Here is a 24,534-nt window from a genome sequence, read left to right as displayed (position 1 = left end):
TAGAGCCACAGAGTGATACAGAGAGAGCAGAGAGCAGGGGAACTTTTCAAGTAAGCAGTGTGTGTTCACCCTTGCTTGTTACCTGAGGCCCTGCATACACATGCACACAAACTCACAGAGAGGTGCATTTGCGTGCTTGTAAGGCTGACTCTCCAGCAGCTGAGAAGGAATTAAAACTTTTTGGATTACAGCGAGTGCTCTTGATTTACTTTTTGGACACCTTGGATCCAATCTTCCTGAGTTGTTGGTCCGAGCTCAGAAAGAAAGGCATGGCACAAGGACAAAAGAGCCCCAGGTGGGCATTAACCCAGCGCCCCTTCCACATGGCAATGTGCCTGTGGCTCCTCTCCCTTCTCCACCTCCTCCTTAGCGTGTCGGCCGCAGACGAGTACGACTACTACAGCTGGCAGTCGGACAACTTCCACAATGGCCGCTTCTACACCAAGCAGCCCCAGTGCGTGGACATACCGGCCGACCTGCGACTGTGCCACAACGTGGGCTACAAGAAGATGAGGCTGCCCAACCTGCTGGATCACGAGACCATGCCCGAGGTGAAGCAGCAGGCCGGGAGCTGGGTGCCTCTCTTGGCCAAGCGGTGCCACGCAGACACCCAGGTCTTCCTGTGCTCGCTGTTCGCTCCCGTGTGCCTGGACCGACCCATCTACCCATGCCGATCGCTGTGCGAGGCCGTGAGGGACAGCTGCGCTCCTGTGATGGAGACCTATGGCTTCCCCTGGCCGGAGATGCTGACGTGCGATAAGTTCCCCATTGACAACGACCTCTGCATCCCCATGCAGTTCACCGGCAACCACGCCACCCAGCCGCCAGGTACGCAAACCTCCGAAGTCCAAACTGATGCTTTTGCTCACAACACAAGCTGAACTTTCTGCACAAATGTGTATCAATTTTCCAATAAAAGTCTGTCTAAAACCTAGAAAACATTATTCTTGTTAAGTCTATAATAGAAACATAAAAATACTATTCAAAATGGGTGGAACAGTGGCCAGTTCTGAGGACCGGGGTTCGAATCCGGCCTCGCCTGTGTGGAGTTTGCATGTTCTCCCCGTGCCTGCATGGGACTTCTCCGGGTACTCCGGTTTCCTCCCACAACCCAAAAACATGCATGGTAGGTTAACTGAAGACTGTTTGTTTACATGTGCCTTCCGATTGGCTGGGGACCGGTTCTGGGTGTACCCCCCCTCTCGCCCGAAAATAGCTGGGATAGGCTCCACCACTAGTGAGGATAAGCAGTACGGAAGATTAATGAATGACTATTCAAAATGCGGACACAGCAAACTGTGAAAATTTCAGTTACTGTCACACCTTCACTTCACTTAATGGTCAATGTGTGACCTGTAAAGAGTTAAGTAAGGTATGTTCCTCCTTTATTACCTTTGCTTAGCAAATGTGGATTGTTCACACAAAAAAAAAATTTTTTTCCCTCAACATTTTCCTTAATCTTTTTTTGATGAATGCATGTATCTTAATGGCAAAATTCATCCACAAATGTACTTTAGTAAATGTTGAATTTCTGCCCTGTAAAGGCTATGTTATGTTCCTTTATTACCTCTGCCAAAGAGACAAAACCACTCAACTGCTTCCCACAAAACTTTGTGGAGGGATGGTACATGGGCTATGGAAGAAAATGTTAGGTTTTGTTGACGATATGGATTATAATTCATAATATAAAACATCAGTCATACAAATGGATGACTGTTATATCATCCTCTTGTTGCTCTCTTTTTAGTCTAGAAGCAAATCAGCCTGCAGTTTCGAAAGCAGAACGTCTGGAAATGCATTGCTTTGAATTCCTGCTCTATGTTGATGACAGATGAAATTTTAAGTGAGAGTCAATCCAGAGGAGGTCAGTGAGGAAGACGGGAGCAGGGAGAGGTTACAAGGACAGCGTTCTTATTTAAAAGTGTTAAATACGGGCACCCCGCCATCGCTACATGCCTCAGGCCAGGACTGACTGAGACGTGGGGCCGGAGACTGTGAGACTCCGGCTGCCAGATTGTTCAGTGAGTTAAGACGAATGGACTGTTGTGTTCAACAGCTTCACTGAAAAGGTGACACAGCTTTATCAGTAGCTGTCCATCAAGAGACAATCCATCAAGCCAACAGGTGAAGGGATGGAGGGAATGTCACATCACTCACAGGATCCCCTGATGTGTCAATCCATAGTAAAAGACACTAAGGATCTCTTCACTCTTGTAATTTGCATTTTCTGGTCTGAATATGTTGAACTTATGAACTAGTGATGAATTTGATTTGGTTTGGTTCTTTTTTTAACACTATAAATTAGAGGACGTTTGTTTAAGGCTTGCTTGAGGTATGTTCACGTACTTTAATACGGTACCGCTCGCAAGCAGGCAACAAAACGTTATGTCGCCTAACAAGCGAGTGCTAGGACTAACGGTAATAAGCGAACATGCCGTCTTTCTGTTGAACCATGCTCTAAGGTTTTGGTGTGTGTGAAGTAATTTAATTAAAAAAGTAATTTAATTACAAAGAAGTAATTCAATTACAGTAAGTTAGCACCCATTATTTCTGTCATGTTCTAATGTTGGTTTGACCTGACTGATTAGAAGACATGATCTGAGTAGAGAAGTGATTTCCAATCTTTATGGAGCCAAGACACATAATTTACATTAGAAAATCTCACGGCACACCCACAAACAAAAATGTCACAAAAAGTGGATACATTAATTACTGTATGTACTTCCTGCCATCTAATAGAAGACCATTCATTTGTTCTGTCTGTCACTATGCCTCACTGGCATTAATAGATGAACAATTATTACAATTATTTCTTGTAAATATATTTTTTTGAGCAATTAAGTACACAAGTACATACAGTAAATGAACAAGTCATTTAAATAGACACATTGCTCCATCTTGTGATCGGATGAGTAATCGGTTATCGATTTTTTAAAACTCACTGATCGGTTATCGGTCCCAAAAAATCCTGATCGAAAGCCTACTATAAATTAACATTTGCCGGTTCAATCTGATCAAAGTTGGATTGCTTTCTTGAGGGAAGGATGTGGGCACATTCCTGTTATTACCAGACCATCCTATTTGTACATTTTTATCATTTCTGGCTGGCTTGTATTCTCAAATGTTACAAGGACAAGTGATGAGCGACCAGCAGCAGATCACTTCACCCATTTGGTATCGTGTCCCTCAGAACCCTGTTGTACCAGCATTTGCCAAAGAAATAGCAATAGCTTTAGTCACGCGGAGGGACTTTCATGAGATTAAATCCTAAATTCAAAGTCATACTTTCAGCTAACTTTTTCTAAGCCACATCCTGGAAACACCCCTCCTTGAGTTGTCACCTTATCGTGGTGGAGGGCTTTGTGTATCCCAATGATCCTAGGAGTTAAGTTATCTGGGGCTTTATGCCCCTTGCAGGGTCACCCATGACAAACAGGTCCTTGGTGAGGGACCAGACAAAGCACGGCTCAAAGACCCCTTATGATGACGACAAAAAATGGACTCAGGTTTCCCTTGCCCGGATGCGGGTCACCAGGCCCCCCCTCTGGAGCCAGGCCTGGAGGTGGGGCTCGAAGGCGAGCGCCTGGTGGCCGGGCCTGCTCTCATGGGGACATCGAGTCCGAGTGGACCATGTTTGGCGCCTCCATTGCTCAGGCGGCCGACCGGAGCTGTGGCCGTAAGGTGGTCGGTGCCTGTCGTGGCGGCAATCCCCGAACCCGTTGGTGGACACCAAGGGTGAGGGATGCCGTGAAGCTGAAGAAGGAGTCCTATCGGGCCTTTTTGGCCTGTGGGACTCCTGAGGCAACTGATGGGTACCGGCTGGCCAAGCGGAATGCAGCTTTAGTGGTCGCTGTAGCAAAAACTCGGCCAAGGGAGGAGTTCAGTGACTTCCGGACGGCTTCGAGGAAATTCTGGTCCACTATCCGGCGTCTCAGGAGGGGGAAGCAGTCCACCATCAACACTGTGTATAGTGGGGATGGGGCGCTGCTGACCTCGATTCGGGACATTGTGAGCCGGTGGGGAGAATACTTCGAAGACCTCCTTATTTCCACCGACACGCCTTCCCAAGAGGGAGCAGAGCCTGGGTTCTCTGAGGCGGGCTCTCCTATCTCTGGGGTTGAGGTCACCGAGGTTGTTAAAAAGCTCCTCTGTGGCAAGGCCCCGGGGGTGAATGAGGCTCTGGATGTTGTAGGGCTGTCCTGGTTAACACGCCTCTGCAACATCGCGTGGACATCGGGGACAGAGCCTCTGGATTGGCAGACTGGGGTGGTGGTCCCCCTTTTTAAGAAGGGGGACTGGAGGGTGTATTCCAACTACAGGGGGATCAAACTCCTCAGCCTTCCTGTTAAGGTCTATTCAGGGGTGCTGGAGAGGAGGATCCGTCGGGAAGTTGAATCTCAGATTCAGGAAGAGCAGTGTGGTTTTTGTCCTGGTCGTGAAACAGTGGACCAGCTCTACACCCTTGGCAGGGTCCTCGAGGGCGCATGGGAGTTTGCCCAACCAGTCTACATGTGTTTTGTGGACTTGGAGAAGCCGTTCGACTGTGTCTCTCGGGGGGTCCCGTGGGGGGTGCTTTGGGAGTATGGGGTACCAAATGCCCTGATATGGGCTGTTCGGTCCCTGTTCGACCGGAGTCAGAGTTTGGTTCGCATATCCGGCAGTAAGTCGGACTCGTTTCCGGTGAGGGTTGGACTCCGCCAAGGCTGCCCTTTGTCACCAATTCTGTTCATAACTTTTATGGACAGAATTTCTAGGCGCAGCTGAGGCGTGGAGGGGGTCCGGTTTGGTGGCCTCAGTATTGCTTTTTGCAGATTATTTGGTTCTGTTGGCTTCATCAAGCCGTGACCTCCAACTCTCACTGGAGCAGTTCGCAGTTGAGTATAAAGCGGTTGGGATGAGAATTAGCACCTCCAAATCTGAGACCATGGTCCTCAGTCGGAAAAGGGTGGCGTGCCCTCTCCAGTTCGGGGATGAGATCCTGCCCCAAGTGGAGGAGTTCAAGTATCTTGGGGTCTTGTTCACGAGTGAGGGAAGAATGAAACAGGAGATCGACAGGCGGATCGGTGCAGCGTCTGCAGTGATGCGGCTTTGTATCGATCCGTTGTGGTAAAGATGGAGCTAAGCCGAAAGGTGAAGCTCTCGATTTACCGGTCGATCTACGTTCCTACCCTCACCTATGGTCACGAGCTGTGGGTCGTGACCGAAAGAACAAGATCCCGGATACAAGCGGCCGAAATTAGTTTCCTCCGCAGGGTGTCCGGGCTCTCCCTTAGAGATAGGGTGAGAAGCTCAGTCATCCGGGAGGATCTCAGAGTAGAGCTGCTGCTCCTCTACATCGAGAGGAGAAAGATGAGGTGGCTGGGGCATCTGATTCGGATTCCTCCCGGACGCTTCCCTGGTGAGGTGTTCCGGGCACATCCCACCGGGAGGAGACCCCGGGGATAACCCAGGACATGCTGGAGAGACTACATCCTTCGGCTGGCCTGGGAACGCCTCGGGATCCCCCCGGAAGAGCTGGATGAAGTGGATGGGGAGAGGGAAGTCTGGGCGTCCCTGCTAAAGCTCCTGCCCCCGCGACCCGACCTCGGATAAGTGGTAGAAAATGGATGGATGGATGGATCCTGGAAACAAGGACAGGGCAATCACACTGCAGCACAGTACAGAGGTTCTGACACTTACTTGACTTCAATAATATATGATATGATTGTAACCTTTTGGATATATTTTTACCCTATTAAATGGTAATTATGGTTAAACATGGTGAGGTTGAAGGGTTCCAAATGTCTCAACCAAACTAGATAAGTACAAGGTCTAGAATATGCAGTCATTCGCATTGTCATTATAATTTTTCAAAAATCAATGGACACAGTACATGTAATTATCCATCTGAATCTACTGTATATGACATCTACCTGAATCTAACTATATATGTAAAATAATTGTATAATGAATAATAATGATTGTACAATCAATTTGACATAACTCTTAAAGACGCATCAATCAGTTATTACAGTATGCTGATCATTCGTCAAAAATTCCTATTTTTGAGTTTTTGATTACTGCACGTCTAAACGCGCCACATAGTTTCATTGAAAATTGGTGGAGGATGTTATTTTTGTGTGTGGAAACCTGCAATACAGACTATTTGAAAGAGGTAATAAATCTAAGAAGAGAAAAACTTAGAGAGGAAACTAAACATACAATGGCATGTGTGTACCGGGCTACTGGGGCAGCCTCTTGACAATAGTGATGAGTGCTGGGAGGGGGAGTGAAGGAGCTAATGGGAGTCTGTCGACAGTGGAAGGGTTGGTGGGGGTCTTGTGGGGACAAGACCCTCCTCTTTGTTTCAGTCTGCTGTGCCTTTGTTGGCCCTGGCAGCCAGCAGGCCAATTAGCAAGGGGGGCCAATTACTGTGCTCCCAGTAATTAGTCGACAAGACGAGACAAGGGAAGCCAGCACAAAATGGGAATGCGTGCGACGGTCCCATTGAAGAGACTGAGAGTGAAAGGGAGGTGGAGGAGGAAGCGGAAGAGGAGGAACAAGTGTTTTAACTAAGGACTCACTCATGGGAAATTGTTCATTGTTGTCATCTCGTGAATGACTGCAAGTGCCTATTATTATCTCTTATCTGCTTTATGCTAAATTAGTGCGCCTCCGTTATGTTTATTCTATTTAAATGAACAAAAGGGTTATTTTTAAAGTACAAGAGATTTTAACAAAGCTGTAAAATTACCTTTTACCCCACGCTCAGGGAGCCAGGAATACCAAAACATAATTTTTAGTCCTGTCAATCAAGTGTGTGTGACTTATCTTGGCTTTTAATCAAAAGTGTTCACAGCCAAGTGACAGCAATCCCAGATAATAACAGTGGGAAAAGATTCTGCGGTGAATTTATGCAGAGCTGACTTATTCCATTAGGGGAAAATGGCTGCGCTGTTTTTATAGGATGAGGATCAACTATGTGACATTACGCCTTTGCAGTTCTTGTAAGCCATTCTTATAACACAGAGGAACTTTCTTCTGCCACCTTCCCAGAAAACAAAACAAGCGAGGAAGGTGCATGCAGGGCTCCATTACTGGGAGGAGGCAGTCCAAATATGTGCAAGGACCATAGCAACCTAAAAATTAAACTACTGTATTACATACTGGATACTAGCAATGTAACTATTAAATGTATGTGTGTGTGTGCATGTGCGTGTGTGTGTGTGTGTGTGTGTGTGTGTGTGTGTGTTTGAAACAGAGTGAACCCATATCATTTTCTGCCCGAAGGCTCAAGGGTTGACATTTTGAAAAGAAACACAAATTATTAGATGAGCATGTGAGACCATCCCGAGGACACACACACACACACACACACACACACACACGCGCGCGCACACACACACACACACACACACACACACACATTCTAATAGAGTAAAAGGAGCTCATCCAAGAATTTTTCCCACCAAATTGTCCACTGCAAGAAAAATAAAGTGGGATGTCGAGGGCGGTGACGCACTAACATTGTTGGACAAAGGCGCGTGCACACACACACACACACGCACACACAGACACACACACACACACACACACACTACCCTGGCTCCATCCTCATGTTGAACCATAGTCTCATCAAACACCTCATTAGATACAGTTCCAAAATCTAATGGGCTCCAACACAAGGATTGCATCAAACATTCTATCTTTATAAGATAATAATGCTCACTTCTGACCGACACTAAAGAAGTTAACTAAATGATGATACTTTGTTTCGGTTTATCCCTTTACTTTATGCTCAAGCAGTACAAAACAACAATCTAGAGTAAATCCTTATAACCACTTCCTGGAATTATTCTTCTCCCTTCCTAAATAAGTGACTTTATCGTTCAAACAGTGTTACTGCCCTAGTATGACAGAACATCAAGTCAAATTCAGCAGTAATATATCATGTATATACTAAACTAAGATAAAGCAGATGCTGTCTGAGAGGTATTCATTTACCGATGTGTTTATGTATTATTTTGGTTGTAAATGGTTACTGTATTAAATCATACTGATCTAACGCTTCTTTATTCCGCCGAGGCAATTTTAAGACCTGTGAACGGTGGGTTAAAAAAACAATTTTGAATGCTTATCAAGGCCTTTGGAAATTAACAGCAGTAGGACTTTTTATGGATTTATGGACACCCTTAATACAGTAGACCCATCCATCAATTATCAATAGCGCTTGTCTTCATTAGTGTCACAGGTGAGCTGGCGCCTATCCCAGCATCCCTCACCATTTATCCTATGGACTATTCAGAGTCTTAAATGAATCTAACATGTACATTTTTAGATTGTGGGAGGAAGCCGGCGGACCCAGGGAAAACCCATACGGTCACAGGGAGAACATGCAAACTCCACACAGGAAGGCCGGAGATGTAGATTGTGAAAGTGTACCTAATAAAGTGTCAATTGAAAGTATTCATGATGTGGTTCAACATTAGCTATTCAACAGGTACAAGTTTTGGTTGTTTAACGTCTGAAGTCGACCTATCGCTAATCAACCGTCGTGGGCATTTCGTCTTTCAATCGGCCATGAGAACTTTCGTCTCGCCCGTTTACTGCCGTCGCCGGATTGTAACACTTTGTGGAGCAGCGAAATGTCCAGCCAACAAGGGGTGACACAGAGTACAAAAATAAGATGGTGGTAGAAGAGCATAGTGGTTCCAAACGGCGTTATAGTCTTAAAAGATTCATACGGCGCTACCTGAGGACTGGGAGCGAGGAACCAGGGCAGGGGCATGAATTGAAACTCCATCTTCGTCGCCCAAAGGTACCCACATTATACTCGACAACAGAAAATCTTTAGTCATTCAACCCGTAGTGTGAGGTTGGCTGTTGCAGTGTAATGACAGTGCACACATTGTACGGTCGAAGCTGCGAGGTGTCAAAGATATTGTCTGTCCTGCTAGTGATGTGGCGACTGGCGAGTGTAAATTACAACCATGCTCGAGTAAGACTGTCAGCTCCCTGGCAGCACAATGGACGCTACTCATGTGGCCCCGGACGCTGCACTTTGAAAGGGAAAATGTGATCCAACGCGCTGTCCGTGGAACACCACCGCAGACTTCTGAAAATCTATTTTCTCTCTGTGTATAGAATTCCTTCAGATGCAAGAAGCGTGCTGTGATTTAGGAGCCTCCCAGGGGGCCGCCTGAAGGCCTATGTTGGAGCCCCCCCCCCCCCCCCCCCCCACACACTCTCTGTCTGTTTGCATGCTACATTTAAACAGATGTTAGGCCTTCCAACTTGAATCACGCTGCGTTACATCTCCGGCACAGCTCCGTTTGTTTGTCATAAGCAATGCTGCCCATACCTTGAAAAATCCCAATGCGGTAGCGAGCCACACATATTTTCAATGGAACAGAAAAGATCATGTGAGGTTCAGGCTCCTAGGGTATGAGGTAAAAGACATGTCACGGGATCCTATGACAACATTGTGAGATCTGCTCATCTATTGTGTGAGGAAGGTCAGTGGAATTGCGCATTAAATACTATTTCTGTTATGTTTTTATAAAAAAAAAAAAAAAAAAAAAAAAAAAATTAAAAGTTGTTTGGATGAAGCATTAGAAGATGTGACATATTTACTATGAAGTTTTAAAAATCCTCATTAAAGTACATAGTAGTTCTCTTGGCCAACAGCATAGTGGCCTTGAGCCCTTTTGAGCACTGTCTACCAAAACATTTGTAAAATGATTGTGCATTGTGGTATATATTCTACCCATGTACAGTTGTAGTCTAGGATAATCAAAATGCTTTCTTTTTTTCTAACATTAATTGCTAGCATTGCTGGTTTTTACTGTGTAATTTGAAGAAAATGGAATTGTTTTTTTTCTTGGTTACATCAATATTTGCTGAGAAAATGAACATCTTAAATGTCACAGACACCTGAAATATGTCCTCAGAGGTCTACCAATCAATATGCACAATAGACCTGATAACTGTTGAGCTATTCTTGATTTGTTTTGGATATTATTATTATGATTTTTTTTTATTGAGGATACAAAATTAAGTGATCAATAGCATATAATTTTTGATGCCCTACTATACGGTTTGGAAGTTTGGACTTAGACAGTTATTGCACTAAACCCTTAGTGACAGACATTCGGGGGTTCAGTAACATTTTTATTCAATCCCCTGCAAAATTACAAAAATTGAGTTAGCCCAGTTTAGTTTCAGAAGCTCAATTTATGTCTAGTAAAACTGGAGTTTGAGAAAAAATGAAATTACTATTACGCAGCAAAGTAACAAGTCACACACAAGATTGTGGACAGACCACATTTCAGGGTCATTAAACATTCTGTCGCCAGGTAACGCACTGCGCAGGGAAGTCATTTACAACATGTGGTATGACTCCACTCTTGAGAGAAAACTGTTTGTGCCCCAATAAGTGTTGCTGTTTTGGTTAGCAACAAGTTCAAATGGGTTCAACTGTTAACCCTTTAATGTTCACGTTTGAACGATGTCTATTAACAGGTAATATAGTTAATACAGTTAATACTCGCTTTGTTTTTTTCCTTTGGGCAAAAAAACTAACCAAAAAAAAACGTGTCTTTTTGAGTGAGGTGTTTTTTTTGTCTTAAGTGACTGGTGCACTGGACAACTAGTAATTGTGATACGCCGTCTATTAGAGGGCCAGCTGCTATTTGGTGATGATAAGTATCTAACCATGTCTGTCCTTAGATTCCAAGCATACAACAAAAATAAACACTATCCATTGCTATGGATGGGAATAGTGATGCATATGACAAGTCAAGGTTGTCCAAAACTGATGACAAACTGCATTGAACGGAGTAAATGGGCACGCAAATCCCTGGCACGCACATTAATGCACAGCCCAACTGACATAATTCGTCAGACAGACGCCACATTGCAGGCATCCAAACGTTGCTTTTCTATCCAAACTCTCATACTGACACACACGGGACTCCTGCCAGCACACTAACCTCAAGGGAACACAGAGGAATTACTGCAGAGCCAGAATAAGATGTAACTGCTCCATTCCAAACAGACACATCAATACTTCCTTGATTTGTGTGCGTCTGTGTGTGTATTTGTGTATCTGTGTGTGTCTGTATCTAGGTGTGTGTGTGTACTGCATCACCATCAGTACTGACTCTGGATTTGTCTTTCTTTTCAAGATGTATTTTAGATTTAATACAACTTACTGCCTCACATTTGTGAGGTTGAGGGTTTGAATCTCGACTCAGGCCTTCCTGTGTGCACTTCGTACATTCTCCTCATGCTTGTGTGGGTTTTCTCCCACTTTTAATCCCGAAAAACATTTATACTAGGTTCAGTGAAGATTCAAAATTGTTTTTAGGTGTGAATGTGAGTGTGAATGTTTGCCGATATAAACCCTACGATTGACTAGTAAATGTAACTGATATTGAATAAATTGTATTGCTCATGTTGGACTGAGTTGTGAGACCTTGCTTTTCCTGTCTATGGGGGGTTCAACTTTGGAAGTTGCAGTGTTTTGATAACTAAGTGGTTTGCACCCCTTCAATTATTTTCTAGTGCAGACAATTAGAGGCCTGCCTCCATATGCCCCTATAAGGCCTAGTGGATCTTCTCTCACGGGGGGGAGAAAGTGGCAGTTAGTCGACTCAAAACTCCCTCCAATGTAATGTTTAGGGGGTTCACCTCGCCTCGACCCGAGCAGCGAGGCATGCTGCACTTTGACCTTTCTCATTATCTGGCTAGACGCTGAGGTTTGGGCTGGGGTGATAACCTTTGAACTGTGACTTTTAACCCCGCTGCGCTAACTTGGGGTGTGTTTACGTCTGTCTGTAAACGTGTGACAGGAAAACTTTGACGTGGAGAAAGGGGAAATTTGTGGGATATCACGGTGAGGCAATAACCTAAAAAAAAAAAAAAAATCTCACAAGCATGAACTCAGACAATTTCTCTTTTGTTGCTCTGACTCTTCGTGTACAATGGCTATGGTACGGCCCGCAGCCCTTTTCATTACATTCTCCTGCCATGGTCTCTCAATTAGCCAGTGTTTTTGTGTGTGTGTATGGGGGGGGGGGCTGTGAGAGGACTACAATAAATATGTTCACTCCACTCTCTAGGACTACATGGAGTTAACCATATACTCTAGTTGCTATAATAAAATCTTATATTGAAGTGCCTTTTGTGAAAATGTATGCTAGTCTGTGCAAGTCTTGAAAAAAATGTCCTTAAGGCGCATCAATTAATGGAATTACAAGAGTAACATATTATATATGTATACATTATGTATTATAATCATTTACTGTAATATATATATATATATATATATATATATATATATATATATATATATATATACATATATAATATTTAAAATATTTATTATTTTATATTATTTTAATCTTTGGGACCTATCTTCTCTTATGTGAGTACAGTGTTTGATATTTACAGTCAACCTTTAAGTTTCAAATAAACCTGTAAGACAAAATGTAAAACTGTTTGCGACCTCGGAAAAGGGGTAGAAAATGGATGGATGGGTGGATGATTATATGTAACAGTAGGTAACATACTTTGTTATTTTTAGGCCACTTTTTCAACAATATGCATGTTCAGCTTATTTTTGTAGAAATGTTTACCTTCAAGACCACACCTTTCCAGCAAAATCTGCCCAGACCCAAATTATACCCTTTTTCTGCAGCGTCATTTCAGAGCAAACAGCCTTCAGTCTGCTGGAGTGTGTATGGTTTGCACAGAAAATCGCTTCTGACAGGGAGAGAGGGGGCGTTGCTCCAAAAGGTCTCAGGCCTTAATGATTTTTTACAGATCCAGCCTTTAGATTCAGAGCGCCTAATGAACTGCGTAATTGTGCTTTCTGGAGTCCTTGTTAACACGTCGCTTTTCATTCTTTTCCCTCAGTGTCAAAAGTGTGTCCCCCGTGTGACAACGAGCTGAAAGCAGACAACATCATGGAGCACTACTGTGCCAGCGACTTTGGTAAGTATAGCAGCAGACCTCAGCCATGTTGGCACTGTTAACAAAAGTGGAAGAAAAATGCATATTTTTGCCTTTTTTGTTCATATATCAGCGGTGTAGTTTGTGGTCGGATGGGACTCTACCATTTGCATTTTTAAAATGTGTGTGTGTGTGTTTGTGTTGTCTTTCATCTTCCATGCCAGAGCTGCTGTGCCATAAATACTACAGGTACATTATATTTTAGTCGAATGATGTCAAGGTTTTATTTGATCTGACATACTAGGCACAGTTCATAAAAGACATTTCACCCCCCAAGTAATTTCCCAAAAATTATACATTATAATTGTACATTTTTGTGACAGTGGCTTCTTAGAAAAGTAATATCTCCCTTCTGTATGTTCCGCACATATTGAGGACTGACAATAAATGCTATCATACCATACCATTTTCAAGAAAAGGTGGTGAATAATGGTTATCGAGGGACTGATGAGAGCTACATTAAAAACCAAACTTTAAGAGGAGATTTGTATTGTTGTAAAATATTTTGCCACTTTTATTCCATTATTTTCTCATCCAACTATATTTAAACACATATTTAAGGAATTCAAAAAAATCCCCTGTTATCAATGAAGGTGTTTTAAAATGGTGGTTGGCTTAAACATAGATACTCAAAACTTACTACTATTAAAAGAACTATTAACAGGTTAACATACCAGAAGTTGAAGTTCATACTTTTATTTGGACCAGCTCTGCTTCTACTAACTTGCTTATAAACTCAATGAAAGAGTCCTCAATGCCCACACAGCACCTTTTTCCAAACTTTTATCACCGCAGTTACATATTCACCACTGTATTGACCTACACATGAAGCCAAAGAATAATAAATCCATTATTACGCCTCACTGAGAGTTATAATTGATGATACACAACAGCAGATTTGACACTTGATCTGTGTTTTCGCATCCATTAATCCAAGAGTATTTGCACTAAACTTAAAATGGAGGCTCATTAATGATCAAACTTTTTGCACGCCACTCTGTAATTAAAATGTGACTGGATCAGCACTGAAAACCATATTCCTTGTGTGGTTTTTGGACATACTTGGCAAATAAAGATGATTCTGATTCTGATTTTTTCAAGGCTCTTGCGTTAATAAGAGCTATCACACTGTAAATCATATTTGTACACATCTAAACAAGCCCCACAAAGAACGCCTTTGTCAGGAGTCTATCCACTCTAATAAAAATGGTTTGGCTGATTGATAGCAGTATTACAAATCTCTGTCCAACACTGAGGCTCAGGAAGCATCACAGGGATTCTTCTTGGGCATTAAAATGAAACATGAGCGAGACATTCCTCTGGCTCTTCATGTATGCCTCTGGGTGACAAATGAGGCGGGAATTCCATGCGTATGGATAGCGAAATGAAGGCAAGGATGACTGTGATGCTATTGTAATGGCTGATTGTGGTTTGATCTCACACATTATCAATATTGTCTTGTTTGCCTTGAAGTCATTTCAACTGTTTCATGTTACCATTTTCTCAGCTGATATCTTTCCCCGCATCCTTTCCTGGAACAGTCAAAATAATAAATTGGCACAAAGAGAGTTTTTCCACATCTTTTTGAACCACTGTATTTTGTAGTTACTGCTTCATGAATCGAGTAGTGGGAATCAAACACTAACACGTGATACCATATGATAGCAATGATAGAGTGATTATGCGATAATTGACATGAAGAAAAAAACATCTACGATACATTACCATACTCATGGAACCGAACAAAGCAGCAATAAAAACAGATTCACTGCTAAGTATTATATAAAAAACAGCAGTTATTATATTACAACCCCAAATCAAAACATCAATAAAAACAGAATACAATGATTTGCAAATCATGTTCAACCTATATTTAATTCAATACACTACAAAGACAAGATATTTAATGTTCAAACTGACAACTTTATTGTTTTTAGCAAATAATAATTAACTTAGAATTTTATGGCTGCAACATGTTCCAAAAAAGCTGGGACAGGTGGCAAAAAAGACTGTGTTTGGAACATCCCACAGATGAACAGACTAATTGGGAACAAGTGGGTGCCATGATTGGGTATAAAAGGAGCTTCCCTGAATTGCTCAGTCATTCACAAGCAAAAATGTCACAACCACATGGGACAATACCCGTAACAGAAGTATTTCGCCGTAAAGTTCGACTTTAACGGTGAAATCCGGCTTACGCAGAAATGCGTGTTATGTCGCCAGCGTAGGAACAGAACTCGTTCGTAAATCGAGGACTTCCTGTATACATCATGGTAAAACTACACGTTTTCACAGTGCACGGTTTTAATAGTTGTGTATCTGATTTCTGGCAATTGGTTTGTTGGCAAGTATTCACCATATATCACAATATAGATATTTTATCCCTTACATAGACTAAAAACGATGCACGGCTGTCCACAAGCATGCTGTCCAGGTGGCCCACGGAGTTCCATTGGATTTCATTATGACATGAAGCAACCATATTGAGCTCTCATATACACCTGAATGCATTCATTCATATACCCGAGACACTCAGCCTGGTGCTGCGCATGTGAGGCCGACAAGCACACACATTCCACATCGTAACATGCTATCTCCTCACATGCAGTGCGCACATATCAGGAGATGTTTCTGGAACAGTCGACAGGTAGACGAGACGTGAAATGGCCGTCTTCCAAGCAGTCCGTGGCGATGCCTCTCAACGACCCCTGTGCCTCTGCCTACCCCGTGATTAATTTCAGCTGTCAGACTGTTCGCCCAGAGGATTCCTGTCTCAAGTGGCTGGCAGCTTCATTTTGGTCTCTCATAGGTAGAGCTATGCACTTCTAAACATGAGGCTCGATGTGTGGTACGAGCCAGTACTTCATTAGCTCGATAGAGCCAAGTCTTCTCGGACCGACCTCTGCATTCTTAGCGCAAGCAATGCTGTATTTCTTCTGTCAAAAGGCATGAGTGTAAGTATAAAAAGATAAACCTACAATAAATCTAAATGGGATTTGGAAAGATTAGGCCCTAAAGGGGAATTGTACTCAGAAAAAGTATGTAATGAGACCATATTACACCAGTGTTGTGTCACCTTCAACTGGCTTCCAGTCAAATACAAATACATCTCCTGCAAGGGCCATTTCAGTTGTGATGGAACACTCCCAAAACAAAACTGCCACTACTCTCCTTTCCTCGACAAAGGCTCTCAAAATCTCCCTTCCGACTGGGTTCCTCCAGTTCATAGCCCATTTACCTGGTCCCATTGAAGTGTTTTATCCTCTAATGCAGGGGTATCAAACTAGTTTTCATTGCGGCCAACGCAGAGTTACGGTGGCCCTCTTTATAGTTATGTTTTGTTTAATGATAATCCTTTTTCTGAAATGCTTGACCGTTTAATTTGAATATCATTAAAATAAAATTTTACGTTTTTCGCCTGGTCCTTAATGTTTTCTTTTCTAAATAATTGTACCCATCTTACAAATTATGCCTGGGTAATTAAACATATGAGCACAAGTGTGTGTTTTCTAATTCACTAAATAAAACTAGGGCTGTGAATTTCAAAATAAGAGCAAATAAATTAAAAAATGGATTACGTTTTCAAATAAAGTCTTAACTTCAGAATAATTATTTGAAAAAAACTAACCAAATACAGATAATACTTCATGTTTTGATCATATGGGTAGAAGCAAAATCATGCATTGTAAAAATGCATTATACATAGGTAGAAGGGTTTTCCAGAATTTTGAGGTCAACCTTGGGGGTGCGTGTTATACATGGGTGCGCATTACACACGAGAAATTGCGGTCGTTTTTGACCACATTCACAACTTCTGAAAAACTAATTTAATTTGGCATGTACTTGACATTAGGTTGTATTATTTGAACACATAGCATTCCACACTTCTCCATGAATTGTTCTTTGAAGTCTGTAAATTTACAGGTAGCATACATACAAATGCAGAAGAAAACATAACCCAAATGTGTCATGCTTTCTCCTTCAACATCAAAATATACAGTAGATACATGGTTGGGCGCTGATAGACACAAGCGTAGCATGGGAGGATCATCGGGGTGGTAGCCCTTGGTGTAAATGTTGGGACAGTAGAATATGTAGTTTCATAAAAGAAAACATGCATTTAATAGGTACAATGGATTCCCCCCTTACTCGAGCCTTACTCCCATTGCTTCACACCCATCAGTCAGTTGCAGCTTAGAAAAAAAATAACCTGAAAATCAGAATGACATTTACATTATGTGTGTGTGTGAGTGCCTGTGTGTATGTGTGTTAATACAGTAGATTAAGAGATTTGCAAAACCAAACAGGCCATGGCTGATTAATTACATCGACACTCAGATTTGTTTGGCTACCTTCCGCATTGCCGAATACAAGGGAACATACGGTGTCTCCCAAAGGACAAAAGACATTCGCAAAACTGTAATTAGTGAGTTGTCATGAATAAATGAGTTTTAGGTATCATGTTATCATAGTAAGATTAGGGGTGAGTAACAATATGTAACATTGACTAAGCTAAAATGCATAGGTCAATGAAAGTACAAGCTTTGTGATGATTTTTTGTTTTATTTTGGTTATGTAATTATCAGTAGTGATGAAAGAAAACATATTTTAACATACAATTAGTCGTTCGATGGTTCCAATGTAGTCATTGGGCTAAATATAGCCTAAATACATAAATAGAATGTGCTGAAATGTTACAATATTGACTAGACAGCAGGTGCAGGCACAGGTATTGGTAATTAGCAAGGTAACACTGGTCTTAGATAAGCCAAGGAATGAGTTTGACATCTTCCAACCTAGAACTGTTAGATTGTGTGAAACTCATCCAACTGCAACCACCAAACTGTTATCTCCATGTTTTTCTTTCCAGTCCTTAAGATGAAATTCAAGGAGGTGAAGAAGGAGAAAGGCGACAAGAAGCTGATTGCAGCTCAGAAGAAGAAGAAAGTGCTTAAGCAGGGTGTGCTGCGGAAAAAGGACCTGAAAAAGCTGGTCTTGTACATCAAGAACGGTGCCAACTGCCCGTGCTCGCAGCTCGACAGCCTGGGCTCCAACTTCCTCATCATGGGCCGCAAAGTAGATCAGCAACTGCTGCTTATGTCCATCCACAAATGGGACAAGAAGAGCAAGGAGCTCAAGTTTGCCATAAAGTACATGAAGTCCCATCAGTGTCCAACCTACCACACCGTGTTCCAGTGACACAGCTCGCCGTCCCGCCCGCAGAATCCATCATTAACTCCATATGCTCATGATTTACTTTTGCGTAATCCACCCTTGATTCCAAAATCCTGGAAAACACAGTCCAAAAACTGTTTTTAGTGGGGTAAAGCTTTTATTTCCTTGGCTTTAACATAACATGGGGTTACGTTGTAGTTATTTTTGAATTTTTTTTTTTTTTTAGGTAATAGAGGAGCCTGTTCTCATGGCAGTTTAGTAGGATTTTACACAAAAAGTAATGCACTGTAATTAGTGGAGGACTGATGTATCTCTGTGTTGTCTGAAAAGCTTTATTTTTCTATTCATGTTTTTTATATGAAGAGGCCAGCACGCGAAACCCCCAAAACAATACTCATGTTTTAACATAGTTCACACACCTAATGCTAGCTCTAGTCCTAACCCTAGCCTCTTTATACAAACCCTAACCCTCCTCTAACCGTTAACGCTCGCCCTAACCTGAACCCAAAACCTAACCAAACTCTAACCCCCGAAACCTCACCCTACCCTACCCAAAACCCCTAACGCAAGCATAGCCCCATACCATAATTCCCTAACCCTCACCCAAACCCAAACCCTACCTTTAAACCATTGAGGCACTGGACATCGTTAGTCCAGCGTTGTACAGGGTGAAATTCAATTGGCACCTCCTGAACGGTTGTATGCGTATTTCTGACTTGTTCAGGTCACTACACATGCAGGTACACAACTGTAATCATGTTAAGAAGGGTGTTGCTGTTTGTTTCATTGTGGTTGTGTTGCTTTCTTTGTGATTTTTTTTTAATTTTATTGGGTGTAGATCAAGGCACACACTATTAACAGGATCCACCTTGTTGTTCGTGAAGCTTTTAGCATGAGCATTCAGCATTCACAACATCTGAAATGTTGTCAACTACTTATTGTGGTCGGGAACACTTTGGCTTGCGCGCTATTGACAAAAAAATATTAAGTGGAACAGCAACAACCCGAACACAGTGTGAACACTTAACAAAAAAATTATCGTTGACCTCACATCTCAGACAATTAACTTGTTGTACAGTGTATGCCAACTTAAAAGTATCTGTCATTGTGATAAACATTCTTGGCAGAGCATTGTTGAGGAACGGTTTTGTACCAGAACTCCACATTTTGGAGAGGTGCGTTGCTGTGGGGTTTTCCATTGATTAAAGTGCTTTTTTTGTGCTCCTTCCCACTAAATCATCATGAGAACACGCCGAGTTGAGTCAATCACTTGTATAATATCTGACAGCAGTTTATGCAATTAGACAATAGAAATAGGAGCCCGGATATTCTGAATTCCAAGAGAAATCATGTTTGGTTATGTAATGCCTTTTGAGAGAAGGACTGAGTTTTGTGTAATTGCAGAGGAGTGATTTGCTAAATTTGTGCAGCACAAGGCTGGCAGAAAGACGAAATATAGACAGTCCACATAGTTGATTTGAAATATGCATGACTTAGGTAATTCCCATGCATAGATGATTAGGAAACCATTTCTCCCGATTGAGGAGGAAGATGAGGGAAGGAGTAAGATGAAGCGCCGAGCGACACATTGACTGGAGGATGCTGCCATGGACAATGAGGCCTGAAAGGTGGAAACTTCCATCTTTTTTAAATGGAAGAAAGAAAAGAATGTTCCTTAGAAGAAGCCAAGTAAAGAGACTCTAGACAGAGCCAACTATGTTACCAGTACTCATTGTTCATTTTTTTGCATTTTTTTGTATGCATTTTTTTCCCTAAATGTTTAAATCTTTTGTACTTCAGTGTTTCAATTTTCTGTGGTATGATAGCAAAACTCACATTTATACACAAAATACAAACAAACATAGTGCCTAAATTCACCGTTCTTGTCACAATAAAAGATGAACTTTAACCATGACAATATATATTTTTTTAATCAGTTAACCTGCAAGTAGTTATGTTACTGAAATACACCTGTTTTGCAAAATGTAAATGAATAAAGTATATTTGAAATTTTTTAAAGAACATGTTTTGTCAATGTGTTTTTTCTTTTTAGTATTTTACCGAGTGTTCTGGTTTAGTGCTTCCAGCCCGTTGGCAGACATCTGATAGTTGACCAATCAGAGAGCTTTTAGAAATTGCTTTTAATTAAGTGGGGCACTGTAAATTAATACAAAAAGGAAATACACTGTAATCAGCACATTTGAACGGCTCTTAATTTGTACAATTCAGAATTTGACCAAAATTGTATGCCTCAAAATATAATAGGCCATGTAATACACAAATAAGGCATGCATGATATCAAGAGAACTTTTTAGATGTCAGTTCACGGGATTAAATCAGTATTTCCTTTTTCTTTGGCTTTTCTGTGTTGAGTGGCTGATGATTTTACCATCCATTTTCGCATATCCTCACTAGGGTCGCAGGCGTGCTGGAACTTTTCCCAGCTATCTTCGGGCGAGAGGCGGGGTACACCGTGAACTGGTCGCCAGCCAATTGCAGGGCACATATAAACAAACAACTATTTGCACTCGCATTCACACCTACGGGAAATTGAGAGTCTTCAATTAACCTACGGTGCAAGATTTTGGGATGTGGGAGGAATTCGGAGTACCTGGAGAAAACCCACGCAGGCGAGGCCGGATTTGAATCCCGGTCCTCAGAACCATGAGGCAGATGTCCTAACCAGTCATCCAAATTGCCACCGATTTTACCATAGAACAGGAATTTATGGCAACATAGCTGAAGCACAAAAAAATAAATAAATAAGCACCACTTGCCACTCTATCCTGGCTGCTCAGTACAATATGACAACAGCAGTTAACCTCTTTTTGTACTTGTAAAGTGTGTTAAAATGTGCCAACCATGAAGTCAAGTTAAACCCATATTTTTACTCTTGTATGACAGTCAAAGACTCTGTAAAGTGAATTCAGAGATTTGTTTGTAAATACATTATACGCTTGAAGATAATTGCTGAAAACTTGCAAAGACAGAACTACTCAGTCGTGAATTGTTGAGATATGGCGTAAAACTGTTTATTTTTTTATACCATTTTTGTGTTCCTGTTTATTTGGGTGTGGCTAAACCGGCACCCAGTGACGCACTTCGACATTGGGAACGAGGCGCCTTCCCCCACGATATAAGAACTTGATCACCTTTGTTCGCACGAGTGGCGCAACTGCAAGTTACTTAGTTATTATGACTCGGTATATTTCTACCATTACAGCTTGCAGTTAGCTTGCTAACTATGCGTACACCTCGACAATGCATCTTTCCTGGATGCCATAATTTACAGAACCGCTCGGTATCATTATTTCAAAGTCCTAAGCGAGGAGGTCACGCCGTGGACGAGCATATCGCTGCCCATTTTCCTGCCGAGAGGAGCCCTGGAAGCCTGTTAGCTCATGAGCTAGCTGATGGCTAGCACCTCTTGTCACGGCATGGAAAGCCCTGCGATGACCCGGAGGCTTTAAGCGTATATGTTTTCGCGACTCAAACATATAAGGATGTGTAGACATAAGAAAGTTGCTAGATGAAGTAGCATCCATGTTTTAGCGGGCATGGTTTCATGCATTCAGCGCACATGCGCACAGCATTTAAAAGTCGAGAGAACGGCTTGAATTTTCATGATTTTGAGGCCTCATTTTAGACTTCATCATTAAAATGTGGCAGTGTTGTTAACATCACTCTTCTCCGAGGTGTTTTAAATATACAAGACTTATTTGTTTTAAGTTTGCAGGGACTATAAGAACTATAAGAGTTGCCTTTCCATTTACCAAGGGCTCTATGCTGGCAGATACTGTCTACCTTAGTGTTAAATCCTAAAGACATGTGTAGACTTACTTCTCCATTCGTATTCTTTGTTTATTATTTCGATTCTCAGTTTAACTCTTTACTACATGATTTGCTTACCGCTTTTTTACTTGGGAATTTATTTCATGTCATTTATCAACCTAATGAGAACTAACACTTGTTCATTCCTATCAGACTGCCTTCACTGGAGTTTTCATAGCCTACAAAATTGCTTGTGACAACAGCACGAGTGATCAATGATAAGCAAGGAGTTGAAATAATTAAAATGACTTTGTATAAATGTGATCTCTATAGGTGAAACAGCTGCTGCACAGAAAGTGAAGATGCCATGGAGCTCAGGTGGTAGAAAAATGGTGAGAGAAATAAGGGGGCAAGAAAGTTGGCCGAGTCACACACCTCCACACACACACACACACACACACACACACGTGCGTGTGCACACACAAATGCACCCACACATCAGTGCACGCACACACATCAGCATCTCTTAAAAGCGCACTTGGTGTGGTTAATAACGGGCTGATGAGGGAGCAGAACACCCACATCCACGCACACACACACACAAAGGCACTCATGATGAGAAAAATGCACACATCTCCCTCCCTCCTGTGAGACTTTAACTCAAACAGATGTTAATTTAATCAAATAAACAAAGTGTAATGTTAGAAAAATACTGTAGAAAAGCAACCATACACACACACACGCATAGAGACACACACAGTTGGCCTTTTCCTATGTAACCCAACTCTCCTGACGCCACTTTGTGCTCCGTGAATCTACTTCTGAGTGACATCTACACACACATACTTACTGTAATGCATACTTTATGCGCTCACACACCTATATATACTGTATTGTATATATGAACACATGTTGCACATGCAGAACAAAGAGGACATTGTCTGTTTTTATTGCAGCGTGCAGATAAATACAGTCGAATAAAGGTCTTCTGTCTGGCTGTCATCTGTGCAAACTGGCACACATTAATCTCAACTCCCACACATACAGTAATGTATATTAAAGTCATAGTACATTACACTCTTCTATACACCCCTGTGCTGATTACTCATTGTTGTAAATCTGCCTTTGGAGTGGGGGGCAAGATTCATGTGAGGGAGCCATTCCGAAGACTAAAGAATGACTATTATACTCAGTGTTTCTCAAACTTAGCAGAGACCTAATAAAACTGATTTAGATCGTATGCTGATATCGTTTAGGTCCACTGGACCACCTTGTTTGCAGGAAGAGAGGTCTGTGTAGAATAGGAAGGCATAGGCACAGGGCCTTGCATGGACAAAATACTGTATGTCACACATTGTTGTGTCTGTACATTAGGTAAAGTAAGTGCCAATATTCATGACTAGTCTAGAAATCATTCTCAAATGTTGAAGTCAACACAACTTTCCACATGTGGTATGCACACAGTAAAGCAGCTTTAGTGAAGAATTGTAATGTTTGGAAGGCACATTTTTCCAGCTTTAAATTGGTTTCAGCAAATATTTCATACCAGTCAACAGTATGAAAACACGGCACATCATAACTAACAATTTTGCAGAGAAACCTTAGGTTTTGCCAACTGTGTCCTTTCAAATAAAGTGGCTGTCTGATGATTTTAAATTTTAACATGATATTTTTCTTCTGCATGTTCTATTGAAAGTGTGTAGCTATAAAAATCATTGGATTGAAAACATGCTTTATAACACCATATTTGAAAGATGAGGGTTAGATAACAATGCGAACCAATTGCTCTTTGTCTGTTTTAATGGCCAACTTTGGATAAGGAACATAATGTCTTGGGCAGATGAGTGACAATAATGTTTAATTTCTTTGAATTTAGTCTGACTAAAGCATGTACCCCATCATTGGGTGGCTAAATTCCCCAATAAATTATGATATTGTGCTGATTTCAGTGTAAAAATTAAATGCAATGCTTCCATGGTGTAATACTTTCAGGAATAGATTTTGAACCTTGATACATGATTGTTACGAAGCTCAGAAGAACATGAAAATGAGATATGCGGCTCATAAATATACTTTCCTCATTACATTTTTTACTCTATACATTTTGGTGCACGTGCCAATGAGTGACTGAACATGCAGTGGACGTTTTCGACTCTGTATTATTTTGAGTCGCATTCATTATTATTAAGCAAGGCACCAGCACTGTTCTAACAGGGTAGGGTGAGTACACCCTGTGTTAAGACCTCACCAATCAGATATTTGAGCTCATGATAGTTTAACCCATAGTTTATACAATTTTTTTTCCAGCTCCTGAATCCCGTCATACATATCAGTGACATCAATATTGGTATAAATATGTACCATATCTATGTGAAGCAATTTATGTTGATAATGATGAAAAGTGATGCACAATTAGAGAGTTATCCATTTAACAATATGTTTATTACTATTGCATTTTGCATAGAACGTTTTAGCCAAAATATTAGAAACACCTCACTCACACTGGAAACAAGTATACTATTGTATTAAGTATACACTGTCTCTAGCAGTAGCCGTACAAACTGTGCATAGTTGCACTACTTGATTTCTGGAATA

At 41.6% G+C, this 24,534-nt stretch overlaps 1 protein-coding gene across 1 annotated transcript; it reads left to right on the top strand.

Annotated features, from left to right (window-relative positions):
- On the top strand, positions 1-20,136 carry sfrp5 (secreted frizzled-related protein 5). Its single transcript, XM_061690096.1, has 3 exons — positions 1-828; positions 12,898-12,975; positions 17,864-20,136. Exons 1-3 carry the CDS (start codon positions 270-272, stop codon positions 18,190-18,192), a joined length of 966 nt encoding a protein of 321 aa, XP_061546080.1. The 5' UTR covers positions 1-269; the 3' UTR covers positions 18,193-20,136.
- The last annotated feature ends 4,398 nt before the right edge of the window (positions 20,137-24,534 follow it).

The sequence above is a fragment of the Phycodurus eques genome, chromosome 11, assembly GCF_024500275.1.
Source record: "Phycodurus eques isolate BA_2022a chromosome 11, UOR_Pequ_1.1, whole genome shotgun sequence".
In the NCBI taxonomy this organism is placed as follows: domain Eukaryota; kingdom Metazoa; phylum Chordata; class Actinopteri; order Syngnathiformes; family Syngnathidae; genus Phycodurus; species Phycodurus eques.
Note: the sequence above shows the minus strand (reverse complement) of the source record. Positions and strands in the feature narration are given on the sequence as shown.

Coding starts and splice junctions, on each gene's coding strand:
- sfrp5 (XM_061690096.1), top strand. CDS start 270: ATGGCACAAGGACAAAAGAGCCCCAGGTGGGCATTAACCCAGCGCCCC. Junction 829..12,897: donor CCACGCCACCCAGCCGCCAG/GTACGCAAACCT, acceptor CTTTTCCCTCAG/TGTCAAAAGTGTGTCCCCCG. Junction 12,976..17,863: donor CTACTGTGCCAGCGACTTTG/GTAAGTATAGCA, acceptor TTTTCTTTCCAG/TCCTTAAGATGAAATTCAAG.